This window comes from Podarcis vaucheri (assembly GCF_965113315.1).
Source record: "Podarcis vaucheri genome assembly, chromosome: 14".
NCBI lineage: Eukaryota > Metazoa > Chordata > Lepidosauria > Squamata > Lacertidae > Podarcis > Podarcis vaucheri.
Window position 1 is genome coordinate 22571244 of NC_138752.1, and position 23019 is coordinate 22594262.

The 23019-nt window shown below is 40.1% G+C and overlaps 1 protein-coding gene across 9 annotated transcripts in view; it reads right to left on the bottom strand.

Moving 5' to 3' along the window:
• MEF2A (myocyte enhancer factor 2A) overlaps nt 1-23019 on the bottom strand; it is an 86809-nt gene that overhangs the window by 43345 nt on the left and 20445 nt on the right. For all 9 annotated transcript variants that reach the window (XM_082198587.1, XM_082198591.1, XM_082198586.1 and 6 more), the window contains 2 exons: nt 17352-17551; nt 8950-9153 (listed from right to left, as the gene is read on the bottom strand). In XM_082198587.1, the coding sequence (XP_082054713.1) occupies nt 8950-9153; nt 17352-17405 (258 nt within the window). In that variant the 5' untranslated portion in view covers nt 17406-17551. The remainder of the gene's footprint in view (nt 1-8949; nt 9154-17351; nt 17552-23019) is intronic.

A 23019-nucleotide genomic window follows, 5' to 3' on the forward strand; every position in this document is an offset into this window, starting at 1 on the left:
TGTAATCCCTAATGTCAAGCAACAATTTGGCTGGATTTACTAAAACAGCCTGGTACAATGCCAGCTGGAATCAGTTTCAGTTTAATCTAACCTTGATTGAACAGTATATTCAGTTTGACTTTGTAGGTACTCAAGATTTATGCGACTGGAGGATTAATTTTTAAATGCAGGTATTAATTTCCAGGTGCAATGGAACTCTACCTAAAGTTTAATCAAATTAAAGAACATGTAAAGGCTTGCATTCACAATTCTATTTACAATTTGCAGAAAAGAGTCATCTTCTGTTATTATAGTATAGCATATTCAGTATGCTACACAATTCCAATAAAAATTAGCATTCATAAACACACATAGGAAAATATAACCCCCATATAGCATAAAATATTATTTACATCTAATGTTAATAAATTTCTAATATTTACAAATAAACATGCTCTCAGGCCTTTTTTTATATACAGTCATACTTCTAAGCGCTCTATTGTGCTCCGCTCTTGCGCAGAAGTGCTGCTCTAGTTGCGGACTTTTTGGGGTGCGAACAGCACCCTGGAACGGATCGTGCCCGCAACTAGAGGTACCCCTGTATATAACAATGCTGTTGCAAACAACATAAAATACTTCTAAGACTGAAATCCTAAATACACTTATTAACACACTGCTGAAGAAAACAAGACTTACTGCAATCAATGTGGCTAGGAATAGGCTTATTGTGACACCAGGCAGGATAGAATGATCAATTACATTTATATTAAATTACAAATATTAATTTGCATTTATATGGTTAAAATAATCATTATGAAAAATGTTTTGTATTCAAAATTTCTCCTTCAAGGTTCACTTTGGATGATCTAAGCGGGGGAGGGTTAATCTACAAATACTTCTGCTTTAATTGCACACATAAGCAATAAACAGTTGAGTCAACGGGTTGCTTTCCAGAGAAGCACAAGTCACAGATCACGAATGTCTACCACTTGTATTTATTGTATTTTTAATATTCTGTTGGGAGCCGCCTAGAGTGGCTGGGAAAACCCAACCAGATGGGCGGGGTATAAATAATAATAAATAATAAAATAATAATAATAATAATAATAATAATAATAATAATAATAATAACAACAACAACAACAACAACAACAACAGACTAGGGGCAGGCTTATGAGTCGTGGGTAGGCGGTGGGCCAAATGTCACCCCCCTCAGCAAAGACACCCGGGGTGGACTGCCTGCACCGCACCCCCCTTCCTCCGCCACTGAGTACATCACAACAGTCCCATGCTCAGCTTGCCCTTGACAAATATTATTCATCATTTCTAGCAGATTCATACAAGTGGCCTTCTCCTTTTTCCACCACTGAACAGCTTGTGTGTTTTTTTGGAATGAAGAAATCTAGGGGAGTTTCCAAAGCAATTTGCAGTTCTGCCTAGATGGCCACAGTTCATATCCACAAAGCCTCTGGGCACACATAAAGATAAACTTTAGAGGCAGGCCATAGAAAATTCAACAGTTTGTTACAATGTCAAAGTTAGAATGCTTCTGATTCTGCAGAACTAGTTTCTTTTTAGGTCAAGGGGGAAAGCCCATAAGTTTCATTTTTCTGGAGGCAGGTAAACCAGAATGTGTCCCAACGTGCAAGTACAGAACAAAATTCTGGCTATTCATCATCCTGAATTATTACTATTTTAGCAACAGGGTTTTTTGACAATTAAGTGATTGGCCAGTAAGCTTTTCCATATTATCAACCTTTTCAAAAATCACGAAACGAGCATGGCATTAAAATAATTCATTTTGCTACGGGGGGGGGGGGCATTTTGTAACTGTCAGCTGGATAATTCCCCCTTCCAAAAAAGAAAGTAAGCAAAAGGCATGTGTCAAAGACAAACCACACCAATTTTAATACATGACAAACCAAGAACTTATCAGATTTTACACTTACACTGCACAGGCCAACTCACTGAATTCCCAAAGATCCATCAAATTTTCTTAGCTGACGAGGTCGAACAGAAGCAAATTTGCCTTTGGGCTTTGAATTAGGCCTGTCACAACCTACTGTAGTTCTTTGAGGACCTATCTACATCAATCACAATGATCCTGCTCAATAAATTTTAAAAATGTAATTCTAAGTGAGGATAAGCCCCCTCCCCGTTTTCATCAGGACCACAACACTATGATCCAATGGGAGATTTTTTTTCCTATTGCTAATTGAAATACTGTATGTGTTCTGGGGATGGGTGCTGCCAATGAGATTGTGGCTGTGGAGGGAAGGGTTAAACTACCCCTCCCTGTGTGCCATGGTCCTGAGGGAACTAGCCCTAAGCCTAGGATTAGTTTAAAATATTTTAACACAGGCACCACACACAAATTCATCCGTGTATCTTTTCACTTGAAAATAAGAGAGCTCTCCAAGGAAGGACAGAACAACGTAGCAAAAAATGGCACACAAACATTGACATAAGTTCACTCATTTAATTTCACCCTTCTATCAGCATGATGAAGTAAATGTCTATCTGAAAATCCAGGTGTCTGCTTTGCTTTAAGATCGGTTGTTATAGAAATAGATGCAGGTGTTTGGCTGCTCATCAACTATTTCTGGGCCTGGAACAGACCAGAAGACCCTGTAAGGTTCTTATTTTACACAGCCTTCAAAGCAAACATACTGAACTATCAATCTTTAAATGAAAACCTCTTCCTGTTCTAGAACTAAATCAGACTATGAATGTACTACACATTTTGTGTATGAAGACATATTTATTCAAGCTTGCATCTGGCAGAACTGTGCTGGTTCGTGTGTGTGCGTTTCACAATAATACTGATACATGTTTTTGAGTCTTTATTAGGACAATATCCTTCAGCATCTTCATAGAAAGGCAAAGAATTATTAATAGACTGCATAATACCTCTGCCTCTAAAACAAGAGTAGGGAATCCATTTTAGTTCAAGGGCCACATTTCCTTCTGGGCAACTTTTTAGAGATCACATGGCAATGATGGGTAGAGACAATGGGCAGAGCAACAAATGCAAATTTTAAAATACACCCCCCTCTCTCTTCCACTCAGACAAGTAAGAGGCATTATCAGAGTTCAAGGACATGCTCCAGTCAGGCAAAGCAGGGCCAGTGAGGCGTGTGGGTTGGGGAGAAATCAAAGGTCCCAATAGAGGTGCCTGGAGGGCAGTATTGGGTCCGTGGCTCTGAGGTTCACTACTCCTGCTCTATAGTTCAGTTCTCCCTGTCTGGGGCATGGTGGGGGCTGACACTTCCCATGCAGGCAAGGCTACCTTTGAAAGCATGGCTCTGAGTACATCCATGTTTTCAAAAGCACTCTGCTGGCCTGAGACACCTTTTCCATGTTCTTTACAGCTTCTGCCTCTGGCTTGGGATTGAAAGGGCAGAGTTCTCAGAGGTGCTGTGGGCTGCATGAGGTACATGCACTGACCATCTGTGCTATCTGAAGTGCACAGTAATTCAAGACTGACCATATTTTAAAAGCAGCTACTCAGCCCAACTCAACACAGGCCAAGTATGCTGAAGGGATGCAGCCCCTTGCTTCCAACGCAGAAAATTTAACTCTCTAGCAGTGGTCACTTTCAGCCAATTGGAAACTGCAATTGTCACATGTGGCAAGTGAGAGATTCCATTTACCAGAGTCAGTAAGAGCCACTGAGTGATCAGGGCCTAAATATGCTAAGCTGCTCTTCAAAAACACAGCAATTTTAACCAAAACTGTGAACTGTTTCAGTAACTGTTTCTGTTTGCCACTTTTGCACACTTCACTTTCACCCTAGTGTATAGGAGAGCATGGAAATTATGTTCAAATCTTGAAAAATACAAAAATATATTGCTGAATGAGTCTCATTTCATTTGCACCTGTTCCCGCCCAGTGATAAAGCAAAGTGGGTTAAGCAAGAATAGCACAGTAAAAAGCTAAGGCAGCAAGTGAACCATGTTGAAATTCTCTGGGAACCTAACTCATGGGCTCCCACCCCTGCACTAAAGCCATGCTTCTGCATGCGATTTCAACATTTTAAAATTGTACTTCAACTTAAGAGAGATATTAAAATGTTCTTCTTCCCGTATGTTTGACTAGCATAGATGCTGTTTAGTGTCACACAGGACGAACAAGAAGATAGGTCACGTTTTAGACAACTGCCTGAACTATGTCACTTTAAATTAATGAGGGGGCTGTACTGAATAAGTGATTTCTTAATAGAAGAGGACAGAACTAGCAGACAATGACATGCAATTTCAGAGCTTCAAAACTATATCGCTATCTTCGAAGAATAAAATTAAGCTGTAAACATAGTTTTGGTAGCTTGCTTTTTGTAATGCATCACACAATCAACCCAGATAGTTAACTTCCAAAGATCTTTAGATGCTCTAAAATGCACTGCAACTAAAAGTGGCACTTGAGTTTAGATACCATTAATGGATTCTACACTTGAAAAAGCAGACCTGGTCAAGATCATTCATAGTAGGTTCAACTAGTGTAACACTTCTCCCTAAGGTCACCTTTGAGCAGTAGTCCAAAATTTCAACTGGTCCAAAATGAGGCAGCAAGACTTACAAATTTTCTCAGTGTATGTCAGACTTTTATGCCAGATCCACTAGCAAAGATTTGTTTCCAGGTGTAATTCAAGGTGCTCGTGTTAACCTTTAAAGCTCTAAGCCAGGGGTGGGCAACTTGTGGCCCTCCAGATATAGTAGGACTACAGTTCTCATCTTGTCCTAAGCAGTTTGGTGCAGGAATATTTGAAGAATTGCTTCAGGATACATCTACCTATTTCTACATTTTCATCAACATCTGAGGACTGATGTGTCTTTTCTGGAAAATAATTAACTGAACAATTTTCCCATGCCTGTAAATCACATTAGAAAATGTTCTAATGCTTAGAGAGTCATCTAATTTAACATGATTATTTTGCTTGTATTTAGCAAACAAAAGTGAACATTTTGAAACCATCTTGCCTAATATTTGTCATTGGACTTCATTTGTGGTTACTAACCAACTTCTGGAATGGAAAACTTCCACAGGAGCAATCAAGCACTGGAATTTTTTCAGTTTTGGAAAATTCTACTTCCTGTCATTGCTTCTGAGGTCTTGTTCCATGTCTCTGCACTCAGAAATGAGTGGGGTGGGCACAAGGGACAGGACATTTTCAATTGTGGTGCCATGACTGTACAACATCCTCCCAAGGAAGTATACTTGTATTTTAGTGAGTAGTAGGCGGCGGGGGGAATCTAGTCATCTAAGGAAGGTTTCTGAATGCTGATTAAGTATGCGTGCCACTGAATATTTTTATTTCTGTTTGTGATGCTGCACTTGTGCTTTTCATGCGTTTTCAGTGTTATACTGCTTGTTTCATTTTTGGTGTTTTATTACATTTTTGTAAGCTTTGTTGGAGGTCTCCCAAGATGAAAAATGAAGCATACCAAGGACGGTAGTGGGATAAATAAAATTCTAGCAGTGCTAAACTTTAAAGTTACAGGACTTTATTACAAACTTTTGAAAGTTTTTATTTATTTTTATTTGGATATTTATACTAGCTATTGCTTAATACATCTCAAATACTGCAAGCAGCAGTGTAGTTCACGCCCTTCTCTTACAATCTGATTTAAGTTAAGTCACAAAACAGTACTTGCTCTCTTGGTTGCTGAAGAACCACTGTGAGCCTGGTAAGCAAAGCAGAGTCATCCAGCTCTACCTGCATTCAGAGAAACCCCCTTACCTAGCACTTTATCCTATGATGCCATTTTCTTGCTCTCTTGAATCTTCAGACCTATAGGATGGAAAGTAGCAGGACTACCCAGAAACTGACCTCTTTGTTGCCTCATCCAGTGTTGCCACTGCTGCAAAAACCCTTGCATTACACATGGCACTGCATGAATTGCACCATGCCACAAGCACTGAAGGCTATCCCAGTGCCAGACCCAAGTTTGTTCCTGATGCTGGCACAATGCCATGAACTGTGAAATATAACTATACAATTACATAAAATAAGGTCTGCTGAAGGTCAATGAAGTGTTGCAATTTAGTTCCATTTTCATCCACTCACTATAATTTGCTGGAACAGCCACACAAGGCATGCTGCAAGCATAAAGAGGTTCCATGCCCAAGCAAAGGGGGGGGGGAATCCATCAGCTGGCCTCATTTCCCCCTGCCCTTTTCCACTTCAATGCTACCATTGCACTAGGAAAGTAACCTTGATTTTTACAAAGAATCAACACAAAGGATAAACATATTTACTCACAGTAAATGCATTTACTCCAACCCTAAACCTTCTAGTCTAGATTTTACTGAGAAAAGAGGGGAAGGATAGCCAGACAGACAGGGTACAAAAGGGAATATATCCAGAAGTGAAAGAAGCTATTGTGATACTTATAAATATAAGTTCATTGGGTAATATTCTAGATATTTCATATGGGAGGAGAGATTCTCACTGGACAGATTAATCACCGTCATCATTATTTAGATTTTTTAGCATTAGGTTGCAGGGCAGGTTACAACAATTTACAAATTTTAAAAACAGTTAAAACAGATTACAGTCTGTAATCGCCCATGTGTTACCTGAATGTAACAGCTAAATTTTCTTGGCTGACACATAGACAAGATACTTCCATGTACAGAAGGCTCTAGTGCACAGCAAGAACTGTTGTCCATCTCTGCATATCCACAAGTATCTATACAGTATTTGCCAACTCAATAAAGGAAGAATACCTACAAATGAGCAATTCAGAATGTTGACTAAGATTATGCGTCCCACCCATCTTCACCTCAGAAACCATTTGCTACTTGCCTAAGAAGAGACACCACCCAGCTTTATACAACAATTTTCATGGTCTGGACAGTCAGTAGATTCCTGTTGCACAAGTAGTACACTGAACTTGAGAACAAAGATTTATTTGTAAAGGTGATTAGTAATTATGAAAGGTAACCAATTTTAGAGTCAACAAAAGAACTGGATTTACTCACTAAAGCATGGGTGGAGAATCTGTTGCCATTCAGATGTTATTGGACCTCAACCCCCATAAGCCCTAGCCAGCATGACCAATAGTCCAGGATGATAGGAATTGTAGTTGAACACCACCTGGAGGCCTAGAGGTTTCCCATCCCAGTGTTATGGCATATAATTTAGTTTGCCCCATGATGACAACTTATCTGTGTGGATACTAAAAGCAGGAAACTAAAAAGTCTCTGGCTCTTGGAATTGTGACTGGGATTTTTTTCAACAACATTCAGGGTTGGACAATCTAACACACAACCCACACTACAGCAAGGGGAAAACGAGGCTCTGTCAACTGAGATGAGCCCAAAGCTTCATCCAAACCATGGAACATCAGAGAAGGAATGATTCATGGCCCCTCCCTAGCTCCGAAGTTCAACTGAAGTTTGGGGTTATTTATTTGGCTCTGTGTTTGCCAGATACAAGTGCAGAACAATAACAAGTCCCCATCCTTTATCTCTAGCTCAGAGCTGCTAATGGGAGACAGAATCTGCCAAACAGGGCACTCTGAGCACCAATCAGGTGAAGAATCAAAAGGAAGTCAACACACCTATCTCCAGCTTCAAGCCAGGAACAGAATTCCTTTCCTCAGCTCCAAGCTTAGAGCTTGGGGGGGGGGAGCAGAGATGCATTTCAGAGAGATGTAGCACAAGATTGGGCACAAGAACCTGCCCCTTAGGCGTGGGAGCTAACATAAGCAAGTTTCCAGTTGTTTGACAACACTCAACATAATCAACTGGACCTTAATATAAAGTCAGCCCAAAACAATGCTATAAGTCAGGTCATGCGTGATCAGAGAACTATGAAAATCCCAAACTACTACATGCTTCCTTCAGTAACAATGCACATACTAGTTCATAACAAAACACAAGCTTCAAAAAATAAAAGTGTACAACTATGGGAGTAAACCTGGAATGAAATGTAGTTCAGCAGAAATGAGAGTATGGTTCCTCCGCAAAAGACAACTAGTGAAACTGCCTGGTTGCAAGAGAGTCATATTAAAGGCTGTGCTTAGATTTGATTGGGTAAAGAAGAGTGGATGGAAAAAACATTCTATAAAAACCGATTTTAAAAAATCTAATTTAAACACATATGTATTATTCTGCAATGCAGACACTAAATTAGTCTAACATAGCTGGTGGTGGCGGCAGCAGTGGAGGAAGAACAAGCAGCCCAAAAGGGCTGCTTTCGGGCTGCTCGTTCCTCCGCCACCACCGCTGACAGTGGCAAAGGCAGAGGAGGAGGAACGAGCAGCCCAAAAGGGCTACTTTCGGGCTGCTCGTTCCTCCACCGCCACCTCTGCCACTCACAGCGCAGTGCTTCTCCCAACTGCGGCTCCTGTGCCTGCCCTTACGACAGGTGGGCAGTGGGACCAGTGGTGAGAAAGGGCTCCTTTCGGACCACTCGTCCCTCCGCCACCTGCCTGCCTCTCTGAAGTATAAGCCATGGGGGGCTTTTTCAACACAAAAAATGTGCTGAAAAAGTCAGCTTATACTCAAGTATATACGGTATATCTCAGAGATGCCAAGAAGATAGAATATGTTATTGTTCAATATGCTCAGTGTATTTCAGCAAGAATGCTTTTATCAAGGGCTTGCTTTCTTATTCCTTAGTGAACTCATGCCATACAAGCTCTTCTGTAACAGAAGGGTTTGTGATCATTTGGCATCTTTGCAATTTATTTCTCCTTTCTGTTTGTCATCCTTGGGTGCTTCCTAGTTTTGGTGTGTTTCAATTAAATCCATGCAATGCCTTATGAGACACGATTCCTTCAGGAGCAGCCTCCAGTGATTTATTCATGTTTGTTACCCATCTTGGAGAGCTTTGGATAAAGTAATGTATCATTTAAAATACTGTTGATTGAAATTAATTACTTTGTTACTGTACAGAAGGGTATGGTTGGCTTTACTAAAACTAAATGAGGTATGAGGATTCATTCATGGTTACAGTTTTGTTACCTCGACAATATCAGAGTTGGTTCTGCTCTCATGGGGTTCGTTGTATTCTGTATACTTGAGTAGAACTTTGTCCATATCCGTGCTGGCATATTGAAAGAGTTTGTTAGAACTGTTAAAAATGATGAGTGCTATTTCACAGTCACAAAGCACACTCAGTTCATAGGCTTTCTTCATTAATCCAAACTTCCGTTTTGTGAAGGTCACCTAGACAGAAGAAGTGAGAAAGGAATTTGAGAAAATCCACTGGCAAGTGAGTGAGTATGGACTCATTTACAAACGGACCCTCAAATTGTCACCTTTAAACATATGAGCAAAATAGGTTTGAATTCATCATCATCATTTTATTTGCATGCCGCCTTTCCATAGTTAAAACAATGCTCAAGGCAGCTTACAATGTGAAAAGATTTACATAATTACAAACATAACAAAGTAGTCATAAAAATAAATGAAACACATCAAAAACTGTATAACCAAACTGAACATAAAAAGATACAAAAAATTAATATCAGTAACAGCAGCAAAAGTCCCAACAAAACTAAATACCCCAGCTCAAGAGTCTGTTCAGCAGCCTCAGCTTTTTTAGTCAGTCAGGGTCCTGACTCCAAGGCCAAATGGAAAGAGGCTAGCAAGGCAGTGGGCACATCTTCCAGGTTTCCAAGCTGATTTGGGAAACCAGGACATAAAATCCAAGCAACAGCTAAATACAGGGTAATATTACTTGTTACATGAAGGTTAAATCTAGGTTTTATGCCAGCTAAGCCATGTAACCACTGGTTTTGAATGATTACACAAGGAAAGGGGATCCAATAATTTGTTGGCACTATTCAATACCCACTACATCAGAGGGAACTTATGTTGCCCTATGGGCTTACAGACAACATGCCCTGATGTAAATTGATTAGAGGTTTTCTTACAATCACATGGTATATAAATGTTGTTTAATAAAATAAGCAAGTGTACTCTCAAGACGGCTCAATTGGCCCCCTCCAACTGAACTTTGTCACTCTGCATCCCATGTTTATGCCTTCAGCCACAATTTGATGCTATAGGAAGGTCAGGCAGAGAGTTCCTGAGCTCCCAAGTCATTTAGCTCACTATGGATATCCTGGCCAAGCAAAACAGGCATAAATAACCAGACTGTCACTTCCTGAGCTGGACGTGCAACAAGGTCAGTGTGACTTGGGAGGGGGAAAGTATCTGCAACAGAGAACAAACCAATAAACCTGGTTGGAAAGCAGAGGCCCAGTAGATTTTAAACTAATCTAATTCATTGTGCAAATGTCTGGAGACTAAAACAAAACAGAATGTTTGAGGGGCAACACACACAACTTTCACGCACATTTCATGAACATTTTGGTTCTTCAAGCATGGGAGTAACGTAGCTTCAACGGTGCTCTTAATCAAAGCAGATATATTACTTGTCTGAAGTACAGTGTTTGGGAACATGCGACCCTTCAACTAGTTCTAATCAAAACTCCTATCAGCCTCAGCCAGTTGATGGTCAGAGATAATGGGAGTTGTAGTCCAACAACATCTGGAGGGCCACAGATTCCCATCAGTGATCTAAGGAATGTAGAGAATCTAGGATAGCCTTCCTTATTGTTGTTACTAAAAGCTATTCCATTATAGAAGCTAGTGTGTGAAACTGCTCCAAGACTCAGGCTTTTCCCACAGAAACACAACCAAGTTGGTCCCACAGGAACACAGAATTTCTACTGCAGAAGAATAAACCAAAGCATTATAAAGTTGTTCTTTATCTGAATCCGTCCATGTGCTCATTCGTGCTTCTTTCTGGGACACTGGCCAAACGTGTGTAAGAAGTGGGACCAAGAGTCAAATAAAGTACATAGATATACACAAATCTGGCACACATCCAGAAAGGAAGTTCACATAGCCCTGTTAGGAATGCATTCCTAGATGAAATTATTTCATGGCAAACTTCACGGGGTGGGGAGTTTGTCTACCAGATACTGTAACTAGAAAAAGAATATCCAGACCTGCCAAAGACAGAGCTGAAGCATGTCTAATCTACAAAGTTCTATTCAGGAATTCATCTGCATAATTTAAGAAACCCACAGAAATGACTGAGGTGAATATGATATGTGGTTAGCAGCTCTAAAAACAGAACAGACTCTGTCTACCTGCCTCTAGCAGCAGAACCAATTCTTCCCACATATTGTAAGCCAAATCTCTGCAGCATAGAGGCACATCTGGAAATCTAGCAAACTGTTGGAGGCACTGTGAAATACTCATTTCTTAGAAGAAAACTTGTGATGCTCAGATTCCCTTCTTCAAAATAGGCAAAATACCTCCCGGGCAAAAACAAATAAACCGCTCTCAAAAAGCAGGCAACAACCCTCACCCCACAAAAAGGAGCAGGCAGTCCGCTCACCTAAACATCAGCAACAACAGAAAGCTTTAAAATCTCAATTTAAAAATGGGGGGGGTAGGGCACCCTCAGCAGATACAGGGGGGCACTTTGAGATTGCCATGTTGTCCATGGACACCACATGGGGGTGTTCATTCTAAACCAATTACAATATTCTGCCAGTGGACAGAACATCTATTAATACCTTACCCAAGATTTTCTTAGAACTATTCATTTTATTCTTATGAGTTTTAGAGAAACAGTGAGGTGTTGTGCTCAGTGAGAGCCAGTGTGGTGTAGTGGTTAAGAGCGGTAGTCACGTAATCTGGGAAACCGGGTTCGTGTCACTGCTCCTCCACATGCAGCTGCTGGGTGACCTTGGGCCAGTCACACTTCTTTGAAGTCTCTCAGCCCCACTCACCTCACAGAGTGTTTGTTGTGGGGGAGGAAGGGAAAGGAGAATGTTAGCCGCTTTGAGACTCCTGAAGGGGAGTGAAAGGCGGGATATCAAATCCAAACTCTTCTTCTCCTCTTCTTCTTCTCAGAGAGCTGGACTAGGATCTGGGAGAGTAGTGTTCAAATCCCACTTGGCCAATGAGTGACTTTGGGCTAATCACTGCCTCTTGACCTAACCTACCTCAAAGGGTTGTTGTGGGGATTAAATGAGTAGGAGGGTGATATAAATTCAATAAATAATAATAACAGCCACAAATGCACTTATGAAATAACTGGAAAAGTTTTACGTTTTGGTTCAGAGATGCAACCTTTAAAAAGTTATAACATATAACCCATGACCAAAAGATTCTCAAAGTTAAACAAGCATCGATCAGAAGAGTTATGATTTAGTTATTGTTCTCAGCTCAATAATTTTATCTGACTCAGATAATGAGCTTTACAATTAGGTCAATGCACCAGCAGCACTGCTCTAAGTACAGATGGAATTGGGTTTTCCATTAGGCTGCCTGCATTAGCTCCATAAGCTGAAATTATTTCTTCAAGTAAAAACGGTTGTCATACAATTGCTAACCATTTTCAAGAATAAGTTGCTGGAGTAGTATATGTGTTTGTGCTGATTAAAAAATGTTTTTGGGGTACAAAATTCCTAAAGCTATACTATTGTGGACATAGGTAACTGTTCAAGAAGCTACAGAGCTTAAGCCATAAGCCCTTTGGAAAATAAAAACAGGCAGATTTGTAAACAGTAAATTCACAAGTGGTTTTAGATTTTGTGAAACACAATGGCAAAGGCAAAGGCTCTGGGTAGGTGAGGAGTAAAATATGGACCAGAAGCAGTAAGAACTCTCTTGCCTAACTTCAGACTACTTTGAAGCAGGTCACAGGACATGCTTACAAACCTTTGGTGATATAAAATGATGGGGGGGGGAGAGAAAGGAAATTCCTGCCCATGCAGTATCCTTCCCACAGTTTCAAAAGGATGGGGCTGGGGGAGTAGTGCACATGCAGGTCTTGTCTGTATACATTCAGAGCAACAAAACACTGTAATTTAAGGACAGAGATTGAATAGAATCATGTAAATCCCAAAGGTCAGGTTCAGGGTATCTGCTCATCCAGCAGAAAGAGAGAGCTGCTCTTGGTAGGTAATTCCAATGTTTGGAGGGATCAATTGTGCTTGTGATAGATGAGGTGGTAATCACTGTATCTGAACATGTTTGACACTTAGGGGTGCTCTTTTTTGTTCCTGAACAAGCATAGACAGTGACCATGAGTGGCTTTTGTCAGCTCCAGCCCCTTTCGACAACACAGGGTTCTTTGGGCTGGCAGAATGGTGACTCTGTGAGTGGTGGGGATGCTCTCACAAGAACTCACAGAACAATTTGAGTTCCCATAAGAGCATCCTCACCACTCCCAGAACCATTGAACCACTAGCTAAACACGTGGTGTGCCAAGTATGACTTGCCTGGAAAGGCCACAAACTTACAAAGCTCTCTTTGCACTGGGTCTGCTTGGGTCTGCTTGGGTTTCCTCCCACCTCTGATCCTGCCCCTTACAGGCAGCCTTATAGAAGGTGGGCAGCTATTTCTTCCTCCCATAGAGGGGGACTAAGCACATGCCCCACCTATAATGTGAGTAATAATGGCTTTGCAAGCAATTTTACCTATATGCGATTTTTGCTTTATATGCATAACCCTTGGAACTGAACCTGCATGTACGATGGGAGTTGCCTTTATTGTAATGCATTTTACAGGGATTGTCAATGAAAACTATTCCGAAGCTCATGCAGGTGAAGAATGCTGTAGCTCACCACCTAACGAACACTGGAAAGCAAAAATGAATTAAACTGTACTAGTTATCTGGCGTTTCTGGGCCCAAGTGCAAGCTGCTGGTTCTTAATTTGAATTCCTTCAATGATGGAGAATAAACCTTGAGCTGCCTGGACAGTTCGTCAGTTTTGAAGTAAAGACATCTGCTATAAGGTCAAATACACCTCTTTGCTTAGGACCTTATGCAGAGATTACAAGACTTATTTCAGAAGGCTTCTGGAGGCAATTAATAGGCAGTTCCAAGTTCATTTGATGTTTACAACGTTTCACAAGCTTTTTGATTTTGGCATCTTATGTTTAATTGCCATATTAAATGTTCTGTGATATTTGTATGTAAAACTGTTTGCAGCATAGAAAAGGTATATAGATGTAAATAAGAAGTTTATTAACACAGACTATGCTTATGTAAAAGGTCAGCTCAAGGAGAGTTTAAATTAGTGAAATGCAACAAATTTACTTTTGCTGTTACTTAAGGTAGGTATTACACAATGAAATGGACAACTACTACTATACTTAAGGGTCAGACTGTATGTAAGATACAGAGGAGACATGTGAAAAGTATTCCCCCTGTAATCGCACTAACCCAGTTAACTGGCACTCACAATAATTGCAACAAACTTCTTCCAAACACCAATTTCTCTTTTGCTTCACATAGCAGACAAGGAAATTTACCAAAATGTATTATCTAGTTCTATATCCATATATTGCTCAGCGCCAAAAAGACATTACATTTTTAATCCATCAAAGAGCACAGAGTGAAATACACCTTCTCATTTTACCCTTACAGGATGCCAGTTGCTTCAAATTGCCTTTAGAAAACTGCATAGTTTGGGCAGCAACTGAGAGCCAATCACCCAACTTATGTCTCACAGGGAAAAACACACTCCATTGTGGCAAAATAACAACATAATCACATAGTGACAAGTTCCTCAGACACACCCCTGCTCTCTGACTATTCTCAATAAATTGAGGCTTATCCTGTGACTTCTAACTACATGGTAACAAGCTATACACAACTTGGTTTCCATGTGTTATAAAGTTACCATTTGAACAGCATGGTAATCCATGCATATCTCTTAATAAAAGTTTATAAATGGTTTGCAACAGTAAGAATGCCAACAACATTCAATAAAATCACCAAAAAAATAAAATAAAAACAAGAAAATAGACAACTGTGTATCACAAATAAACCTGAGCAGTATACTAAATAAAAATTTTAAATGTAAGCATCACGAGTCCAGAGAAGTTTGCTTAAAGTTAAATTTTCAAAAGGCTTTTAAAAATCATTCCTGTCACCACCTGACAAATTACCTGAGAGAGACCATGGAGGGGTGCTGTCACTGATAAAGTCATTTTCAAGTGACAATCCACTAGTCATCAAACAGCTAGCAGGATCTCCTCTTAAGATCTTAAAGATTAATTTAATATGATCCAGGGAGGCACTCATGAAAGTATCCTGGTCTCACATTGTTTAGGGCTTTAAACATCAACAGCAAAACCATGAACTTGGCTCAAACTATAAGGCAGGCAGTACCTGAATATAAGGCTCCCTCCCTCCCTCCCCCCAATTCCGACCGTGAAAAGTTACAAAAACTGGCTTTTACGATATCACTGCTGAAACAAACATACAGTAAAACAGAATGGGTGTAAGCGCCTGCTGAATTTTAAGGGAGCGGCTTATATTTGGGTATTGTCTTTTTTTCTTTTCCCCCCTTGATTTTTAAAGGTGCGGCTTATATTCAGGTGAGGCTTATATCAGAGCCAATACAGTATATAAACCTGGGTGTCTCATTAAACACCCTAACAAATGCTCCAGTGGTGGGGTTAGATTAGTAAGGGAGATGATAAGCAACTGGTAGGGTGGAGAGAAGGAACAGTCTAGATAAGTAAAGCAGTGGATGTCACCCACCCACTGAGTAACTTATAAGGGTGAGCTCAAGTTCAGCTTTCTTCTTCAGGACAAGCAGTTACTTCTTCAGGACAAGTAGTTAATCTCTGCCCACCCACATGTATTGCATACCCAACCATTTCACTGACACTGTATGGAGATTTGCCCACACTAAAGCAATCCATCTTAGACTGAATCGTAAGTGGAACCGCTATACCCAAGCTTCAAGTGAACAGCCAATTTTTCCTCTTTTGCAATAAAAACATCTAAAACCAGAACAATGCTTTGAGAAAGCATAAAATGATTTCAACTTTGCACAACAGTGAAGGGCAAGCCTTCTCAGTGTTTTATTAAGTCCATCAGGGGCTTTAATATGTTTACAGAATCTAATGTTCTGCCTTTGCAAAAACATAACAAAAAATTCTTATAAGGTCACAAACCTGATAAGCATTTGCAAAATGCTTTTATACACTTAATTCATGGGGGAAAGTTCTCTTATGGGGAAAAGTTCTCTCTTAATTGTTAACAAAGAAGACTATTTGATGATGCTGACACTGAGTCCCTTTGATAGCCCAGTTACAACCATTTATTCCATCTAGCTCAATTATATAAATGGCCTACAGCTCATTCAGGCAGATAAGAGTTTGTAATTACCACTACAATGACAGTCTCGTGTTAATTATAATCCCCCAGAGTATCAGTTACTTTGTATACAGGATAGAGCGGAGGTATAATCCTATCTGAAGAGGAATGTTTTAAGACTTCCCTCACTATGTACTTAGTAATAATAGTTTAAGACAGATAGCGCTGCCACTATCTTGTGTCTGTAAAGGAACACACATAATAAAAGTACAGCTAAATAATAGAAACAGCATATTTCCAAACAATAACTGGCTGAAAACATGAAAAGTTTCCTTACTACTGTATTCATCTTACTGAACAAATACAGTTAAAATGCTGATTTAATGTCAGATGCTGGGGGTTTCCCCCCATAAAAGATACAAGTTTGTGTTTGATTTCGCCAATAGGTTAAACTGATATCTTCCACCACCACCCCCTTAAGTCAGTAAGTGTCGATAGTTTCAACAGGAAGCTGGCATAAACCTCTTTTTGGTAGTAAACTTTGAGGGAAAAGAGTACTATGGCCCGCTTTGGAGCCTCTCTTATAGATTGGTGTATCCGTGTCGATGGAAATTTGTATCCGTGTCAATGGAATTTTGCCAGATTAATATGTTGGGGGTGGGGAGCAGACAACAAAAGAGGCCAACCAATTAAAAAACAATATTAGGAAGATGCAATTTACGAAGCTGGTAAAAAATATCTAAATCAGTGATGGCCAAACTTGGCCCTCCAGCTGTTTTGGGACTACAACTCCCATCATCCCTAGCTAACAGGACCAGTGGTCAGGGATGATGGGAATTGTAGTCCCAAAACAGCTGGCGGACCAAGTTTGGCCATCACTGATCTAAATGTTGTCATGGCTTAGAACTGCTAGGATTGTGAGATCTTAGTTATTATTCTATATTTTATACTTTTTCTTATGGGTCGTTTGGTCACATGACTCACACATGACTCAAACAGTATCTGCTCTGTCAACAAAGTGTGTGGAGCCAGATGCCGTTAAATCAAGTTATTGGCAAATTAATGACACAATTACTTACTTAAAGCATTTTATCCCCATTCTTCAGCCAAAAAACCTTCCATAGCACCTTATACTGCATAAGATCAATAAAAGTAAGACAAATCTCCAAACAGGCTTACAATCTAATAGCCATGGCGCAAGAGGAAAAGGAGATGAGGAGGACTCTGTTATTGGGGAAGCCATATGAAATGACTACCTTTGCTTAACATTATTATTTCTCACCTGTCTGTTCCGTTCGTCCATTATTCTTGTGATCTGTATTTTCTTCCTCCCCATTTTCACTTTCCTTCTTTATAATCCAGAAGCACACAAGTAAAAGTATCCACAAACTTTGTATCCTAGCACATGATAGATAGTTGTCTTCCAGGACTAAAGCCTAAATTCTTTTCCACGACCATGCACTGTGCAGTTGTAACGAAAGCCTAGAATGGAAAAACATTAAAATTGGTTTCTGATGTCAAAAGTACATATTTCACATCACAAATGCTTACATTTTACAAGTCAAATGCAAGACAACCCAGCCTCTTCTCTGATCAGAATGAAATACAGTGAATTATATCATATGATGTGTTCAACTGTACTCTGATCAAGACACAGACTTCAGTCACAGAACCCTATTCAAAAGTTTGCATTCGTTAGTTACCCAATGGTTTAGAGGTACAAAAGTCAAGAACTCTTTTTAAAAAAATAAATCCTGAGCAAGTCCTTCAGCTGCAACTATTTTATTCTATCAATGCAATTTTAGAAGTATCACAATTATTTAATACCTTATTGTGGACAGAAATGTACCAATAACACATGCTGCATTGGCACAATTTATTTCTATTTTATATATTACATTATAGAAGTCAAAGTATTTAGCAGTTGTGTTTTAGTATGGACATGCAGAAAATTAGCAGAAAAGCAAGTCTCTTTCCAATATTTTGCAATATAAAGTTGAACTAAATTGAAGCCCAAACTGCCTGGGTTTTGCTCCACCAGTTACTCTCCTGGTTCTTCTTTCTGGAGAATAGTGCATGCTCAAATAGAAGATGCTATTCAAGAACAAAACATCTTTTGAGTGCCGTTTAAAAATAAATCCATTCTGAGACTTCTCCATGTAGCACTCCATTTTCCCAAAAGACTATTTCACAGGAACATACAGGCTGACAAATAGCTGAGAAATTCAAGGTTATATTCATTACTGTAAAACTTGCAAGTTTTCACACATCACTAACAAGCCAATTACCAATCCAACACTTCTTTGCTGCTTGCAAACTTTTCCATCCACATAAATGAAAAGGCTTGCAAGCTGAAACGTGTGCATATGTACTGGGGCTTACAAGTTACATTTTCCTTAAAAATGTAGAAACTTCCTCAGAAATGAGTAGCTTATATATATCAGAGACTGCAATAAGCTAAGCAGACACTACACATTGATGTTTTGAGAGCCAGTCAGATATAATCCAGGTTAGTACCAAACACACTTTGCCTGATTCCACCCATTGTGAACTATGGTGAGAGAAAGCCAGGAAGGAGGAGAATGGAATCTGCTTGTGGGGAGTAAAGGGAACACAAAGTCCAAGTCTGTGAGTGCTCTCAAAGCAACAGGTTTCTAAATTGACCGCATGACAACACAGGTACGGGAAGGTAGGAATTGGTTAAGTCAACATAAAGGCAAGTGAATGCATTAAGCTACCATGCATGCAAGCAACAATACAGTGGTGCCTCGCAAGACGAAATTAATTCGTTCCACAAGTTTTGACGTCTAGCGAATTTTTCGTCTTGCGATGCACGGTTTCCCATAGGAAACAAAGTCGCGAAACGTTTTCGTCTTTCGAAGCAAGCCCATAGGGAAATTCGTCTTGCGAGGCAAATCGAAAACGGAAAAACCTTTCGTCTAGCGAGTTTTTTGTCTTGCGAGGCATTCGTCTTGCGAGGTACCACTGTATATAGACACACAAGGCATTTTGAGCAAATGAACCTTCCTATCTTTATTATTTTCCATAGGCAAGGTGTGTGTGTGCACACATATTCAACGTTCAAAGAAAAAAAATATCCCCACTCGGTATCCTCAAGCCTTGGGCCTATGGCCCTATGTAAAGATGCTCATCTTGAACACAGATCTGCAAATACACTTCATCACTGGCGAATAAACCTTTTGTTTAGCTAGTGCACAGAATCAAGCAGTTCCCAACCCTTTCCCTGAGCCTATAGAAACATTGTGTCTTCTCTTTATACTCCAGAGATACTAAATAAGCAGCAAGACTGCTTGTTGCCAGTGTGAAATCAGGAAAGAATGGGAAAGAACTATTATGGACTGGCTATCAAGACCAGCCGTGGTCTACAGACCGTTGGCCCCAATCCAAGTCTGCCAAAGTAATTTAAAAAACCAGGATTGATTACAGAGTTTGCAGTCTTCTAAATCTTTCCCATAAAGGGGGAAATGGCTTACTGAAATCAACACAAATTGTCTGTCACCTGTCACAAAACGCACTACCTTTCAGCCATGTATAGGAAAATGGGCAAATGCACTAAACACAATTCTCAGAGTTAATAAGCAGTGGCAGCACAAGGAGATTAGTCAGATAGCATTTCACATTCACCCTCAACTGAGGATACAGCCATGATATTCTGATGCAGCATTAAAAATGGATAAGAGGAATATAATTTGAGAAATTCCATTTGAATATTCCTCTGACATCTAAGTCTTGTTTTAGAGCTTAGAATATCATTAAAATGTCCAGGAGACAAAGTTAGAAGAAATTGAAAATGGACACATGTGTTACCATTGGCTCAGAGTGTAAAATACAGCTTTGTTTAGACAAAGAGTGCCAATGTGTCCTTGACCTTGATATAAATATTTTTTATGGACTATATTGGGGGGGGGAGAGATGAACAAATTCCTATGCCCCACAAATAACCCAGAGATGCATTTTAAATAAAAGCACACATTCTACTCATGTAAAAACATGCTGATTCCTAGACTGTCCGCGAGCCGGACTGAGAAGGCAATTGGGCTACATCCAGGCCCCCAGGCCTTAGGTTGCCTACCCCTGTACTAGACCAACATATTTGCTGACTGAACAGAGAAGACTGCTTCTGTCCTGATGACATTATGTATCTTAAAAGGCAATATAGAAAGGACAAAGGTAACAAAGCTACAGGACTGAACAAGGCACCAGCCACTCAGTTTTAAACTTCACAAAATATCCTTTTAGGACACAAGCTGTGTCCTACATTTTATTTATTTAATTTGTCTGAGGATCTCAGGGTGGTTCACAGCATAAAAATACAACATAAAAACACATACTACGTAATAAGAACAAACAAAAATAGAACAAACCCATAAGGTAAAGGTAAAGGTACCCCTGCCCGTACAGGCCAGTCGTGTCCGACTCTAGGGTTGTGTGCTCATCTCACTTAAGAGGCCAGGAGCCAGCGCTGTCCGCAGACACTTCCGGGTCACGTGGCCAGTGTGACGAAGCTGCTGGCGAGCCAGCACCAGCACAGCACACGGAAACACCATTTACCTTCTCGCTATAAAGTGGTACCTATTTATCTACTTGCACTTAGGGGTGCTTTCGAACTGCTAGGTGGGCAGAGCTGGGACCGAAAGACGGGAGCTCACCCCGCCGCAGGGATTCGAACCGCCGACCACGCGATTGGCAAGTCCTAGGCACTGAGGTTTTACCCACAGCGCCACCCGCGTCCCTACGTCCCTACGAACAAACCCATAACCCCCCCCAAAACAGACATGGGGGTTACAGGGACACCTTTATATCAGAAGTCTCCGTCTGACCTTTGACACAGAAACAAGAGTCCTGACACCCGAGTGCTGCAGTTTTTCAGTTAAAGACCTTTTTTATTTAGATAGACTTTGGTCACCTTCCTCCTGGTGTATTCTCTTTTCTCCTTTGTCATTTTACCCCTCTGTAAAATGAGGAACGCTAAGACAGTTACAGTTCACTTCAAAAAAAGAAACTTTCCAAAAATGAAGTGATTGGTAAAAAGGAAGCCGAAATGGAAAGGGAAAAGGATTCAATATGAGGATATTCAAAACCACAAGCTCAGCTAGAATTTACAGCACAGATCAAGCTGGTTTTTAAAAAGCATGGTTAAAAAGCATCGTCAAGGAAACTAACTGATCGCTTTTTTATAAAATGGAAGCCTGGCCCAAATGGAGAACAGAAAGGAAGGGAAATAATTTTGAAAAAGGAATGCAGTTGGACATTAAGAGATGCAAGGGGGGGGAGTAGTGGAGTATATTGACTAAAGCATTGACACCAATTTTTAAAATATTTTTAAATAAATCAGAAGCAGGGGGGCTTTTGACGAAGTCCCTCACCAAATGCTCCTGGGTATACTTAACCTGTCATGAAACAGGAGAATACATTTGTAATTTTGTCATGACACACACTGAACTCCAAAGTGGAACCCTTGTGCAACAGTGCTTAAGGCATACATTTTTATGTGTTCAAAGTTATGAAATAACTTCTTATTTATTGTTGATATATAGTTTTGTTTAAGGCAAGTACTAGCCAGTTTTTCTTGGAAGAGCTCCCCACACCATCTGCTTTTACAAAGGAAAAAAACCTGATTTTGTGAATGGGATAGCTGATGACATTTTATTATACAAACTGCACCACTTTAAAAAAAAAATGGAGTACTGATCCATATGCAACGTCTTCTTCTACCACCTAGTTTTAAACTTTCTAGCTTTTAAGTCTATTAAGTACATTTCAGTGAAATGTACTCCCATGTGCGTCTGCCTCAGCACCTTGATACAGTTCGTAAAAGTCTCTCTGGCTGAGCAGCATAGATCAGGAAGTTAGATGCAATGTTTCTTCCCTAAGCAGAAGCAGGTCAAAAGCTTGAAACGCTGACACTGATCTGTTTTTCCTAGCTGCATGAATTAAGGTATAAAACCAGGTAGCATCTCAACTGTCAATCCAGAAAAGCACATCATAAGCAAGTGGGAGAGCAAGGAAGAATGATGTGGGGAAGATGCGCTACATGGCATCTTGAAACAATAGGAAAGAACCAGTGTTTGAAACACCCATTGTTCTAGGAGCATTTTGCGACAGGAAATTTCATTAGTGCGAGTAGTTTCTGAGCTCTGGGTGCAGTACTGAGCCTATGATTTTGGATTAAAACTGCAGAGTGGAAAGAAAGGAGGACCTTTTTCTGCCTCCCCACTACCAGCTACTTTCTGAAGACTGGAGAAGAGACCCTCTTAGGAATATTAGGTGGGTGGGGAAAGGAAGGACTAGACCATGTGGAAAACAAACATAATATTTTAGCTGCAGTTCATTCATTTTCAGCTTTGTATTCTTGTGGTTAAAAAAGTGTGCCTAGACATTCCATTGTTGCGCCCATAACCTAGGTTTAAGGTGCCATTCAGCTCCTAGCTTTCATATGTCAGTTTCTAACACTGGAAAGAATGCAGTTCCATCTATTCCAGGTGAAGAGAATGGTGCAATGGGGCACAGCTGTTCAAAGGTGGTTGTTGCCTGAAGGTCATGGAAAGGATTGGTCTTATCTACTCCTACTACATTCCCAAAACAGCCCACCAGGACTAGCTATGTATAGCTCTCATGAAAACAGCATTCAGGTTTACATTTTTTAAAGGATGAATCATGTGCTTATATTTCCTATAAGATGAACTCGGTTCATTTTGGTTCCCCTTTAAAGGTTGCCCCTTGGAATCATAGCTGTACCTGAGAGCTCCATTTATAATAGACTTTAAGGTGATTTGGGCTTCAATTTTATAAGCATCTACCTTTAACCCGAATGAACATCTATTTTTTTCTGAGTAAGCATGCACAAGATTGGGCTACCTAAATGGTTTTAAGCAGTAAAATTACTCAAATTCGAAGACTTGCGACTGAAGGTTTTTATTGAGTTAAGA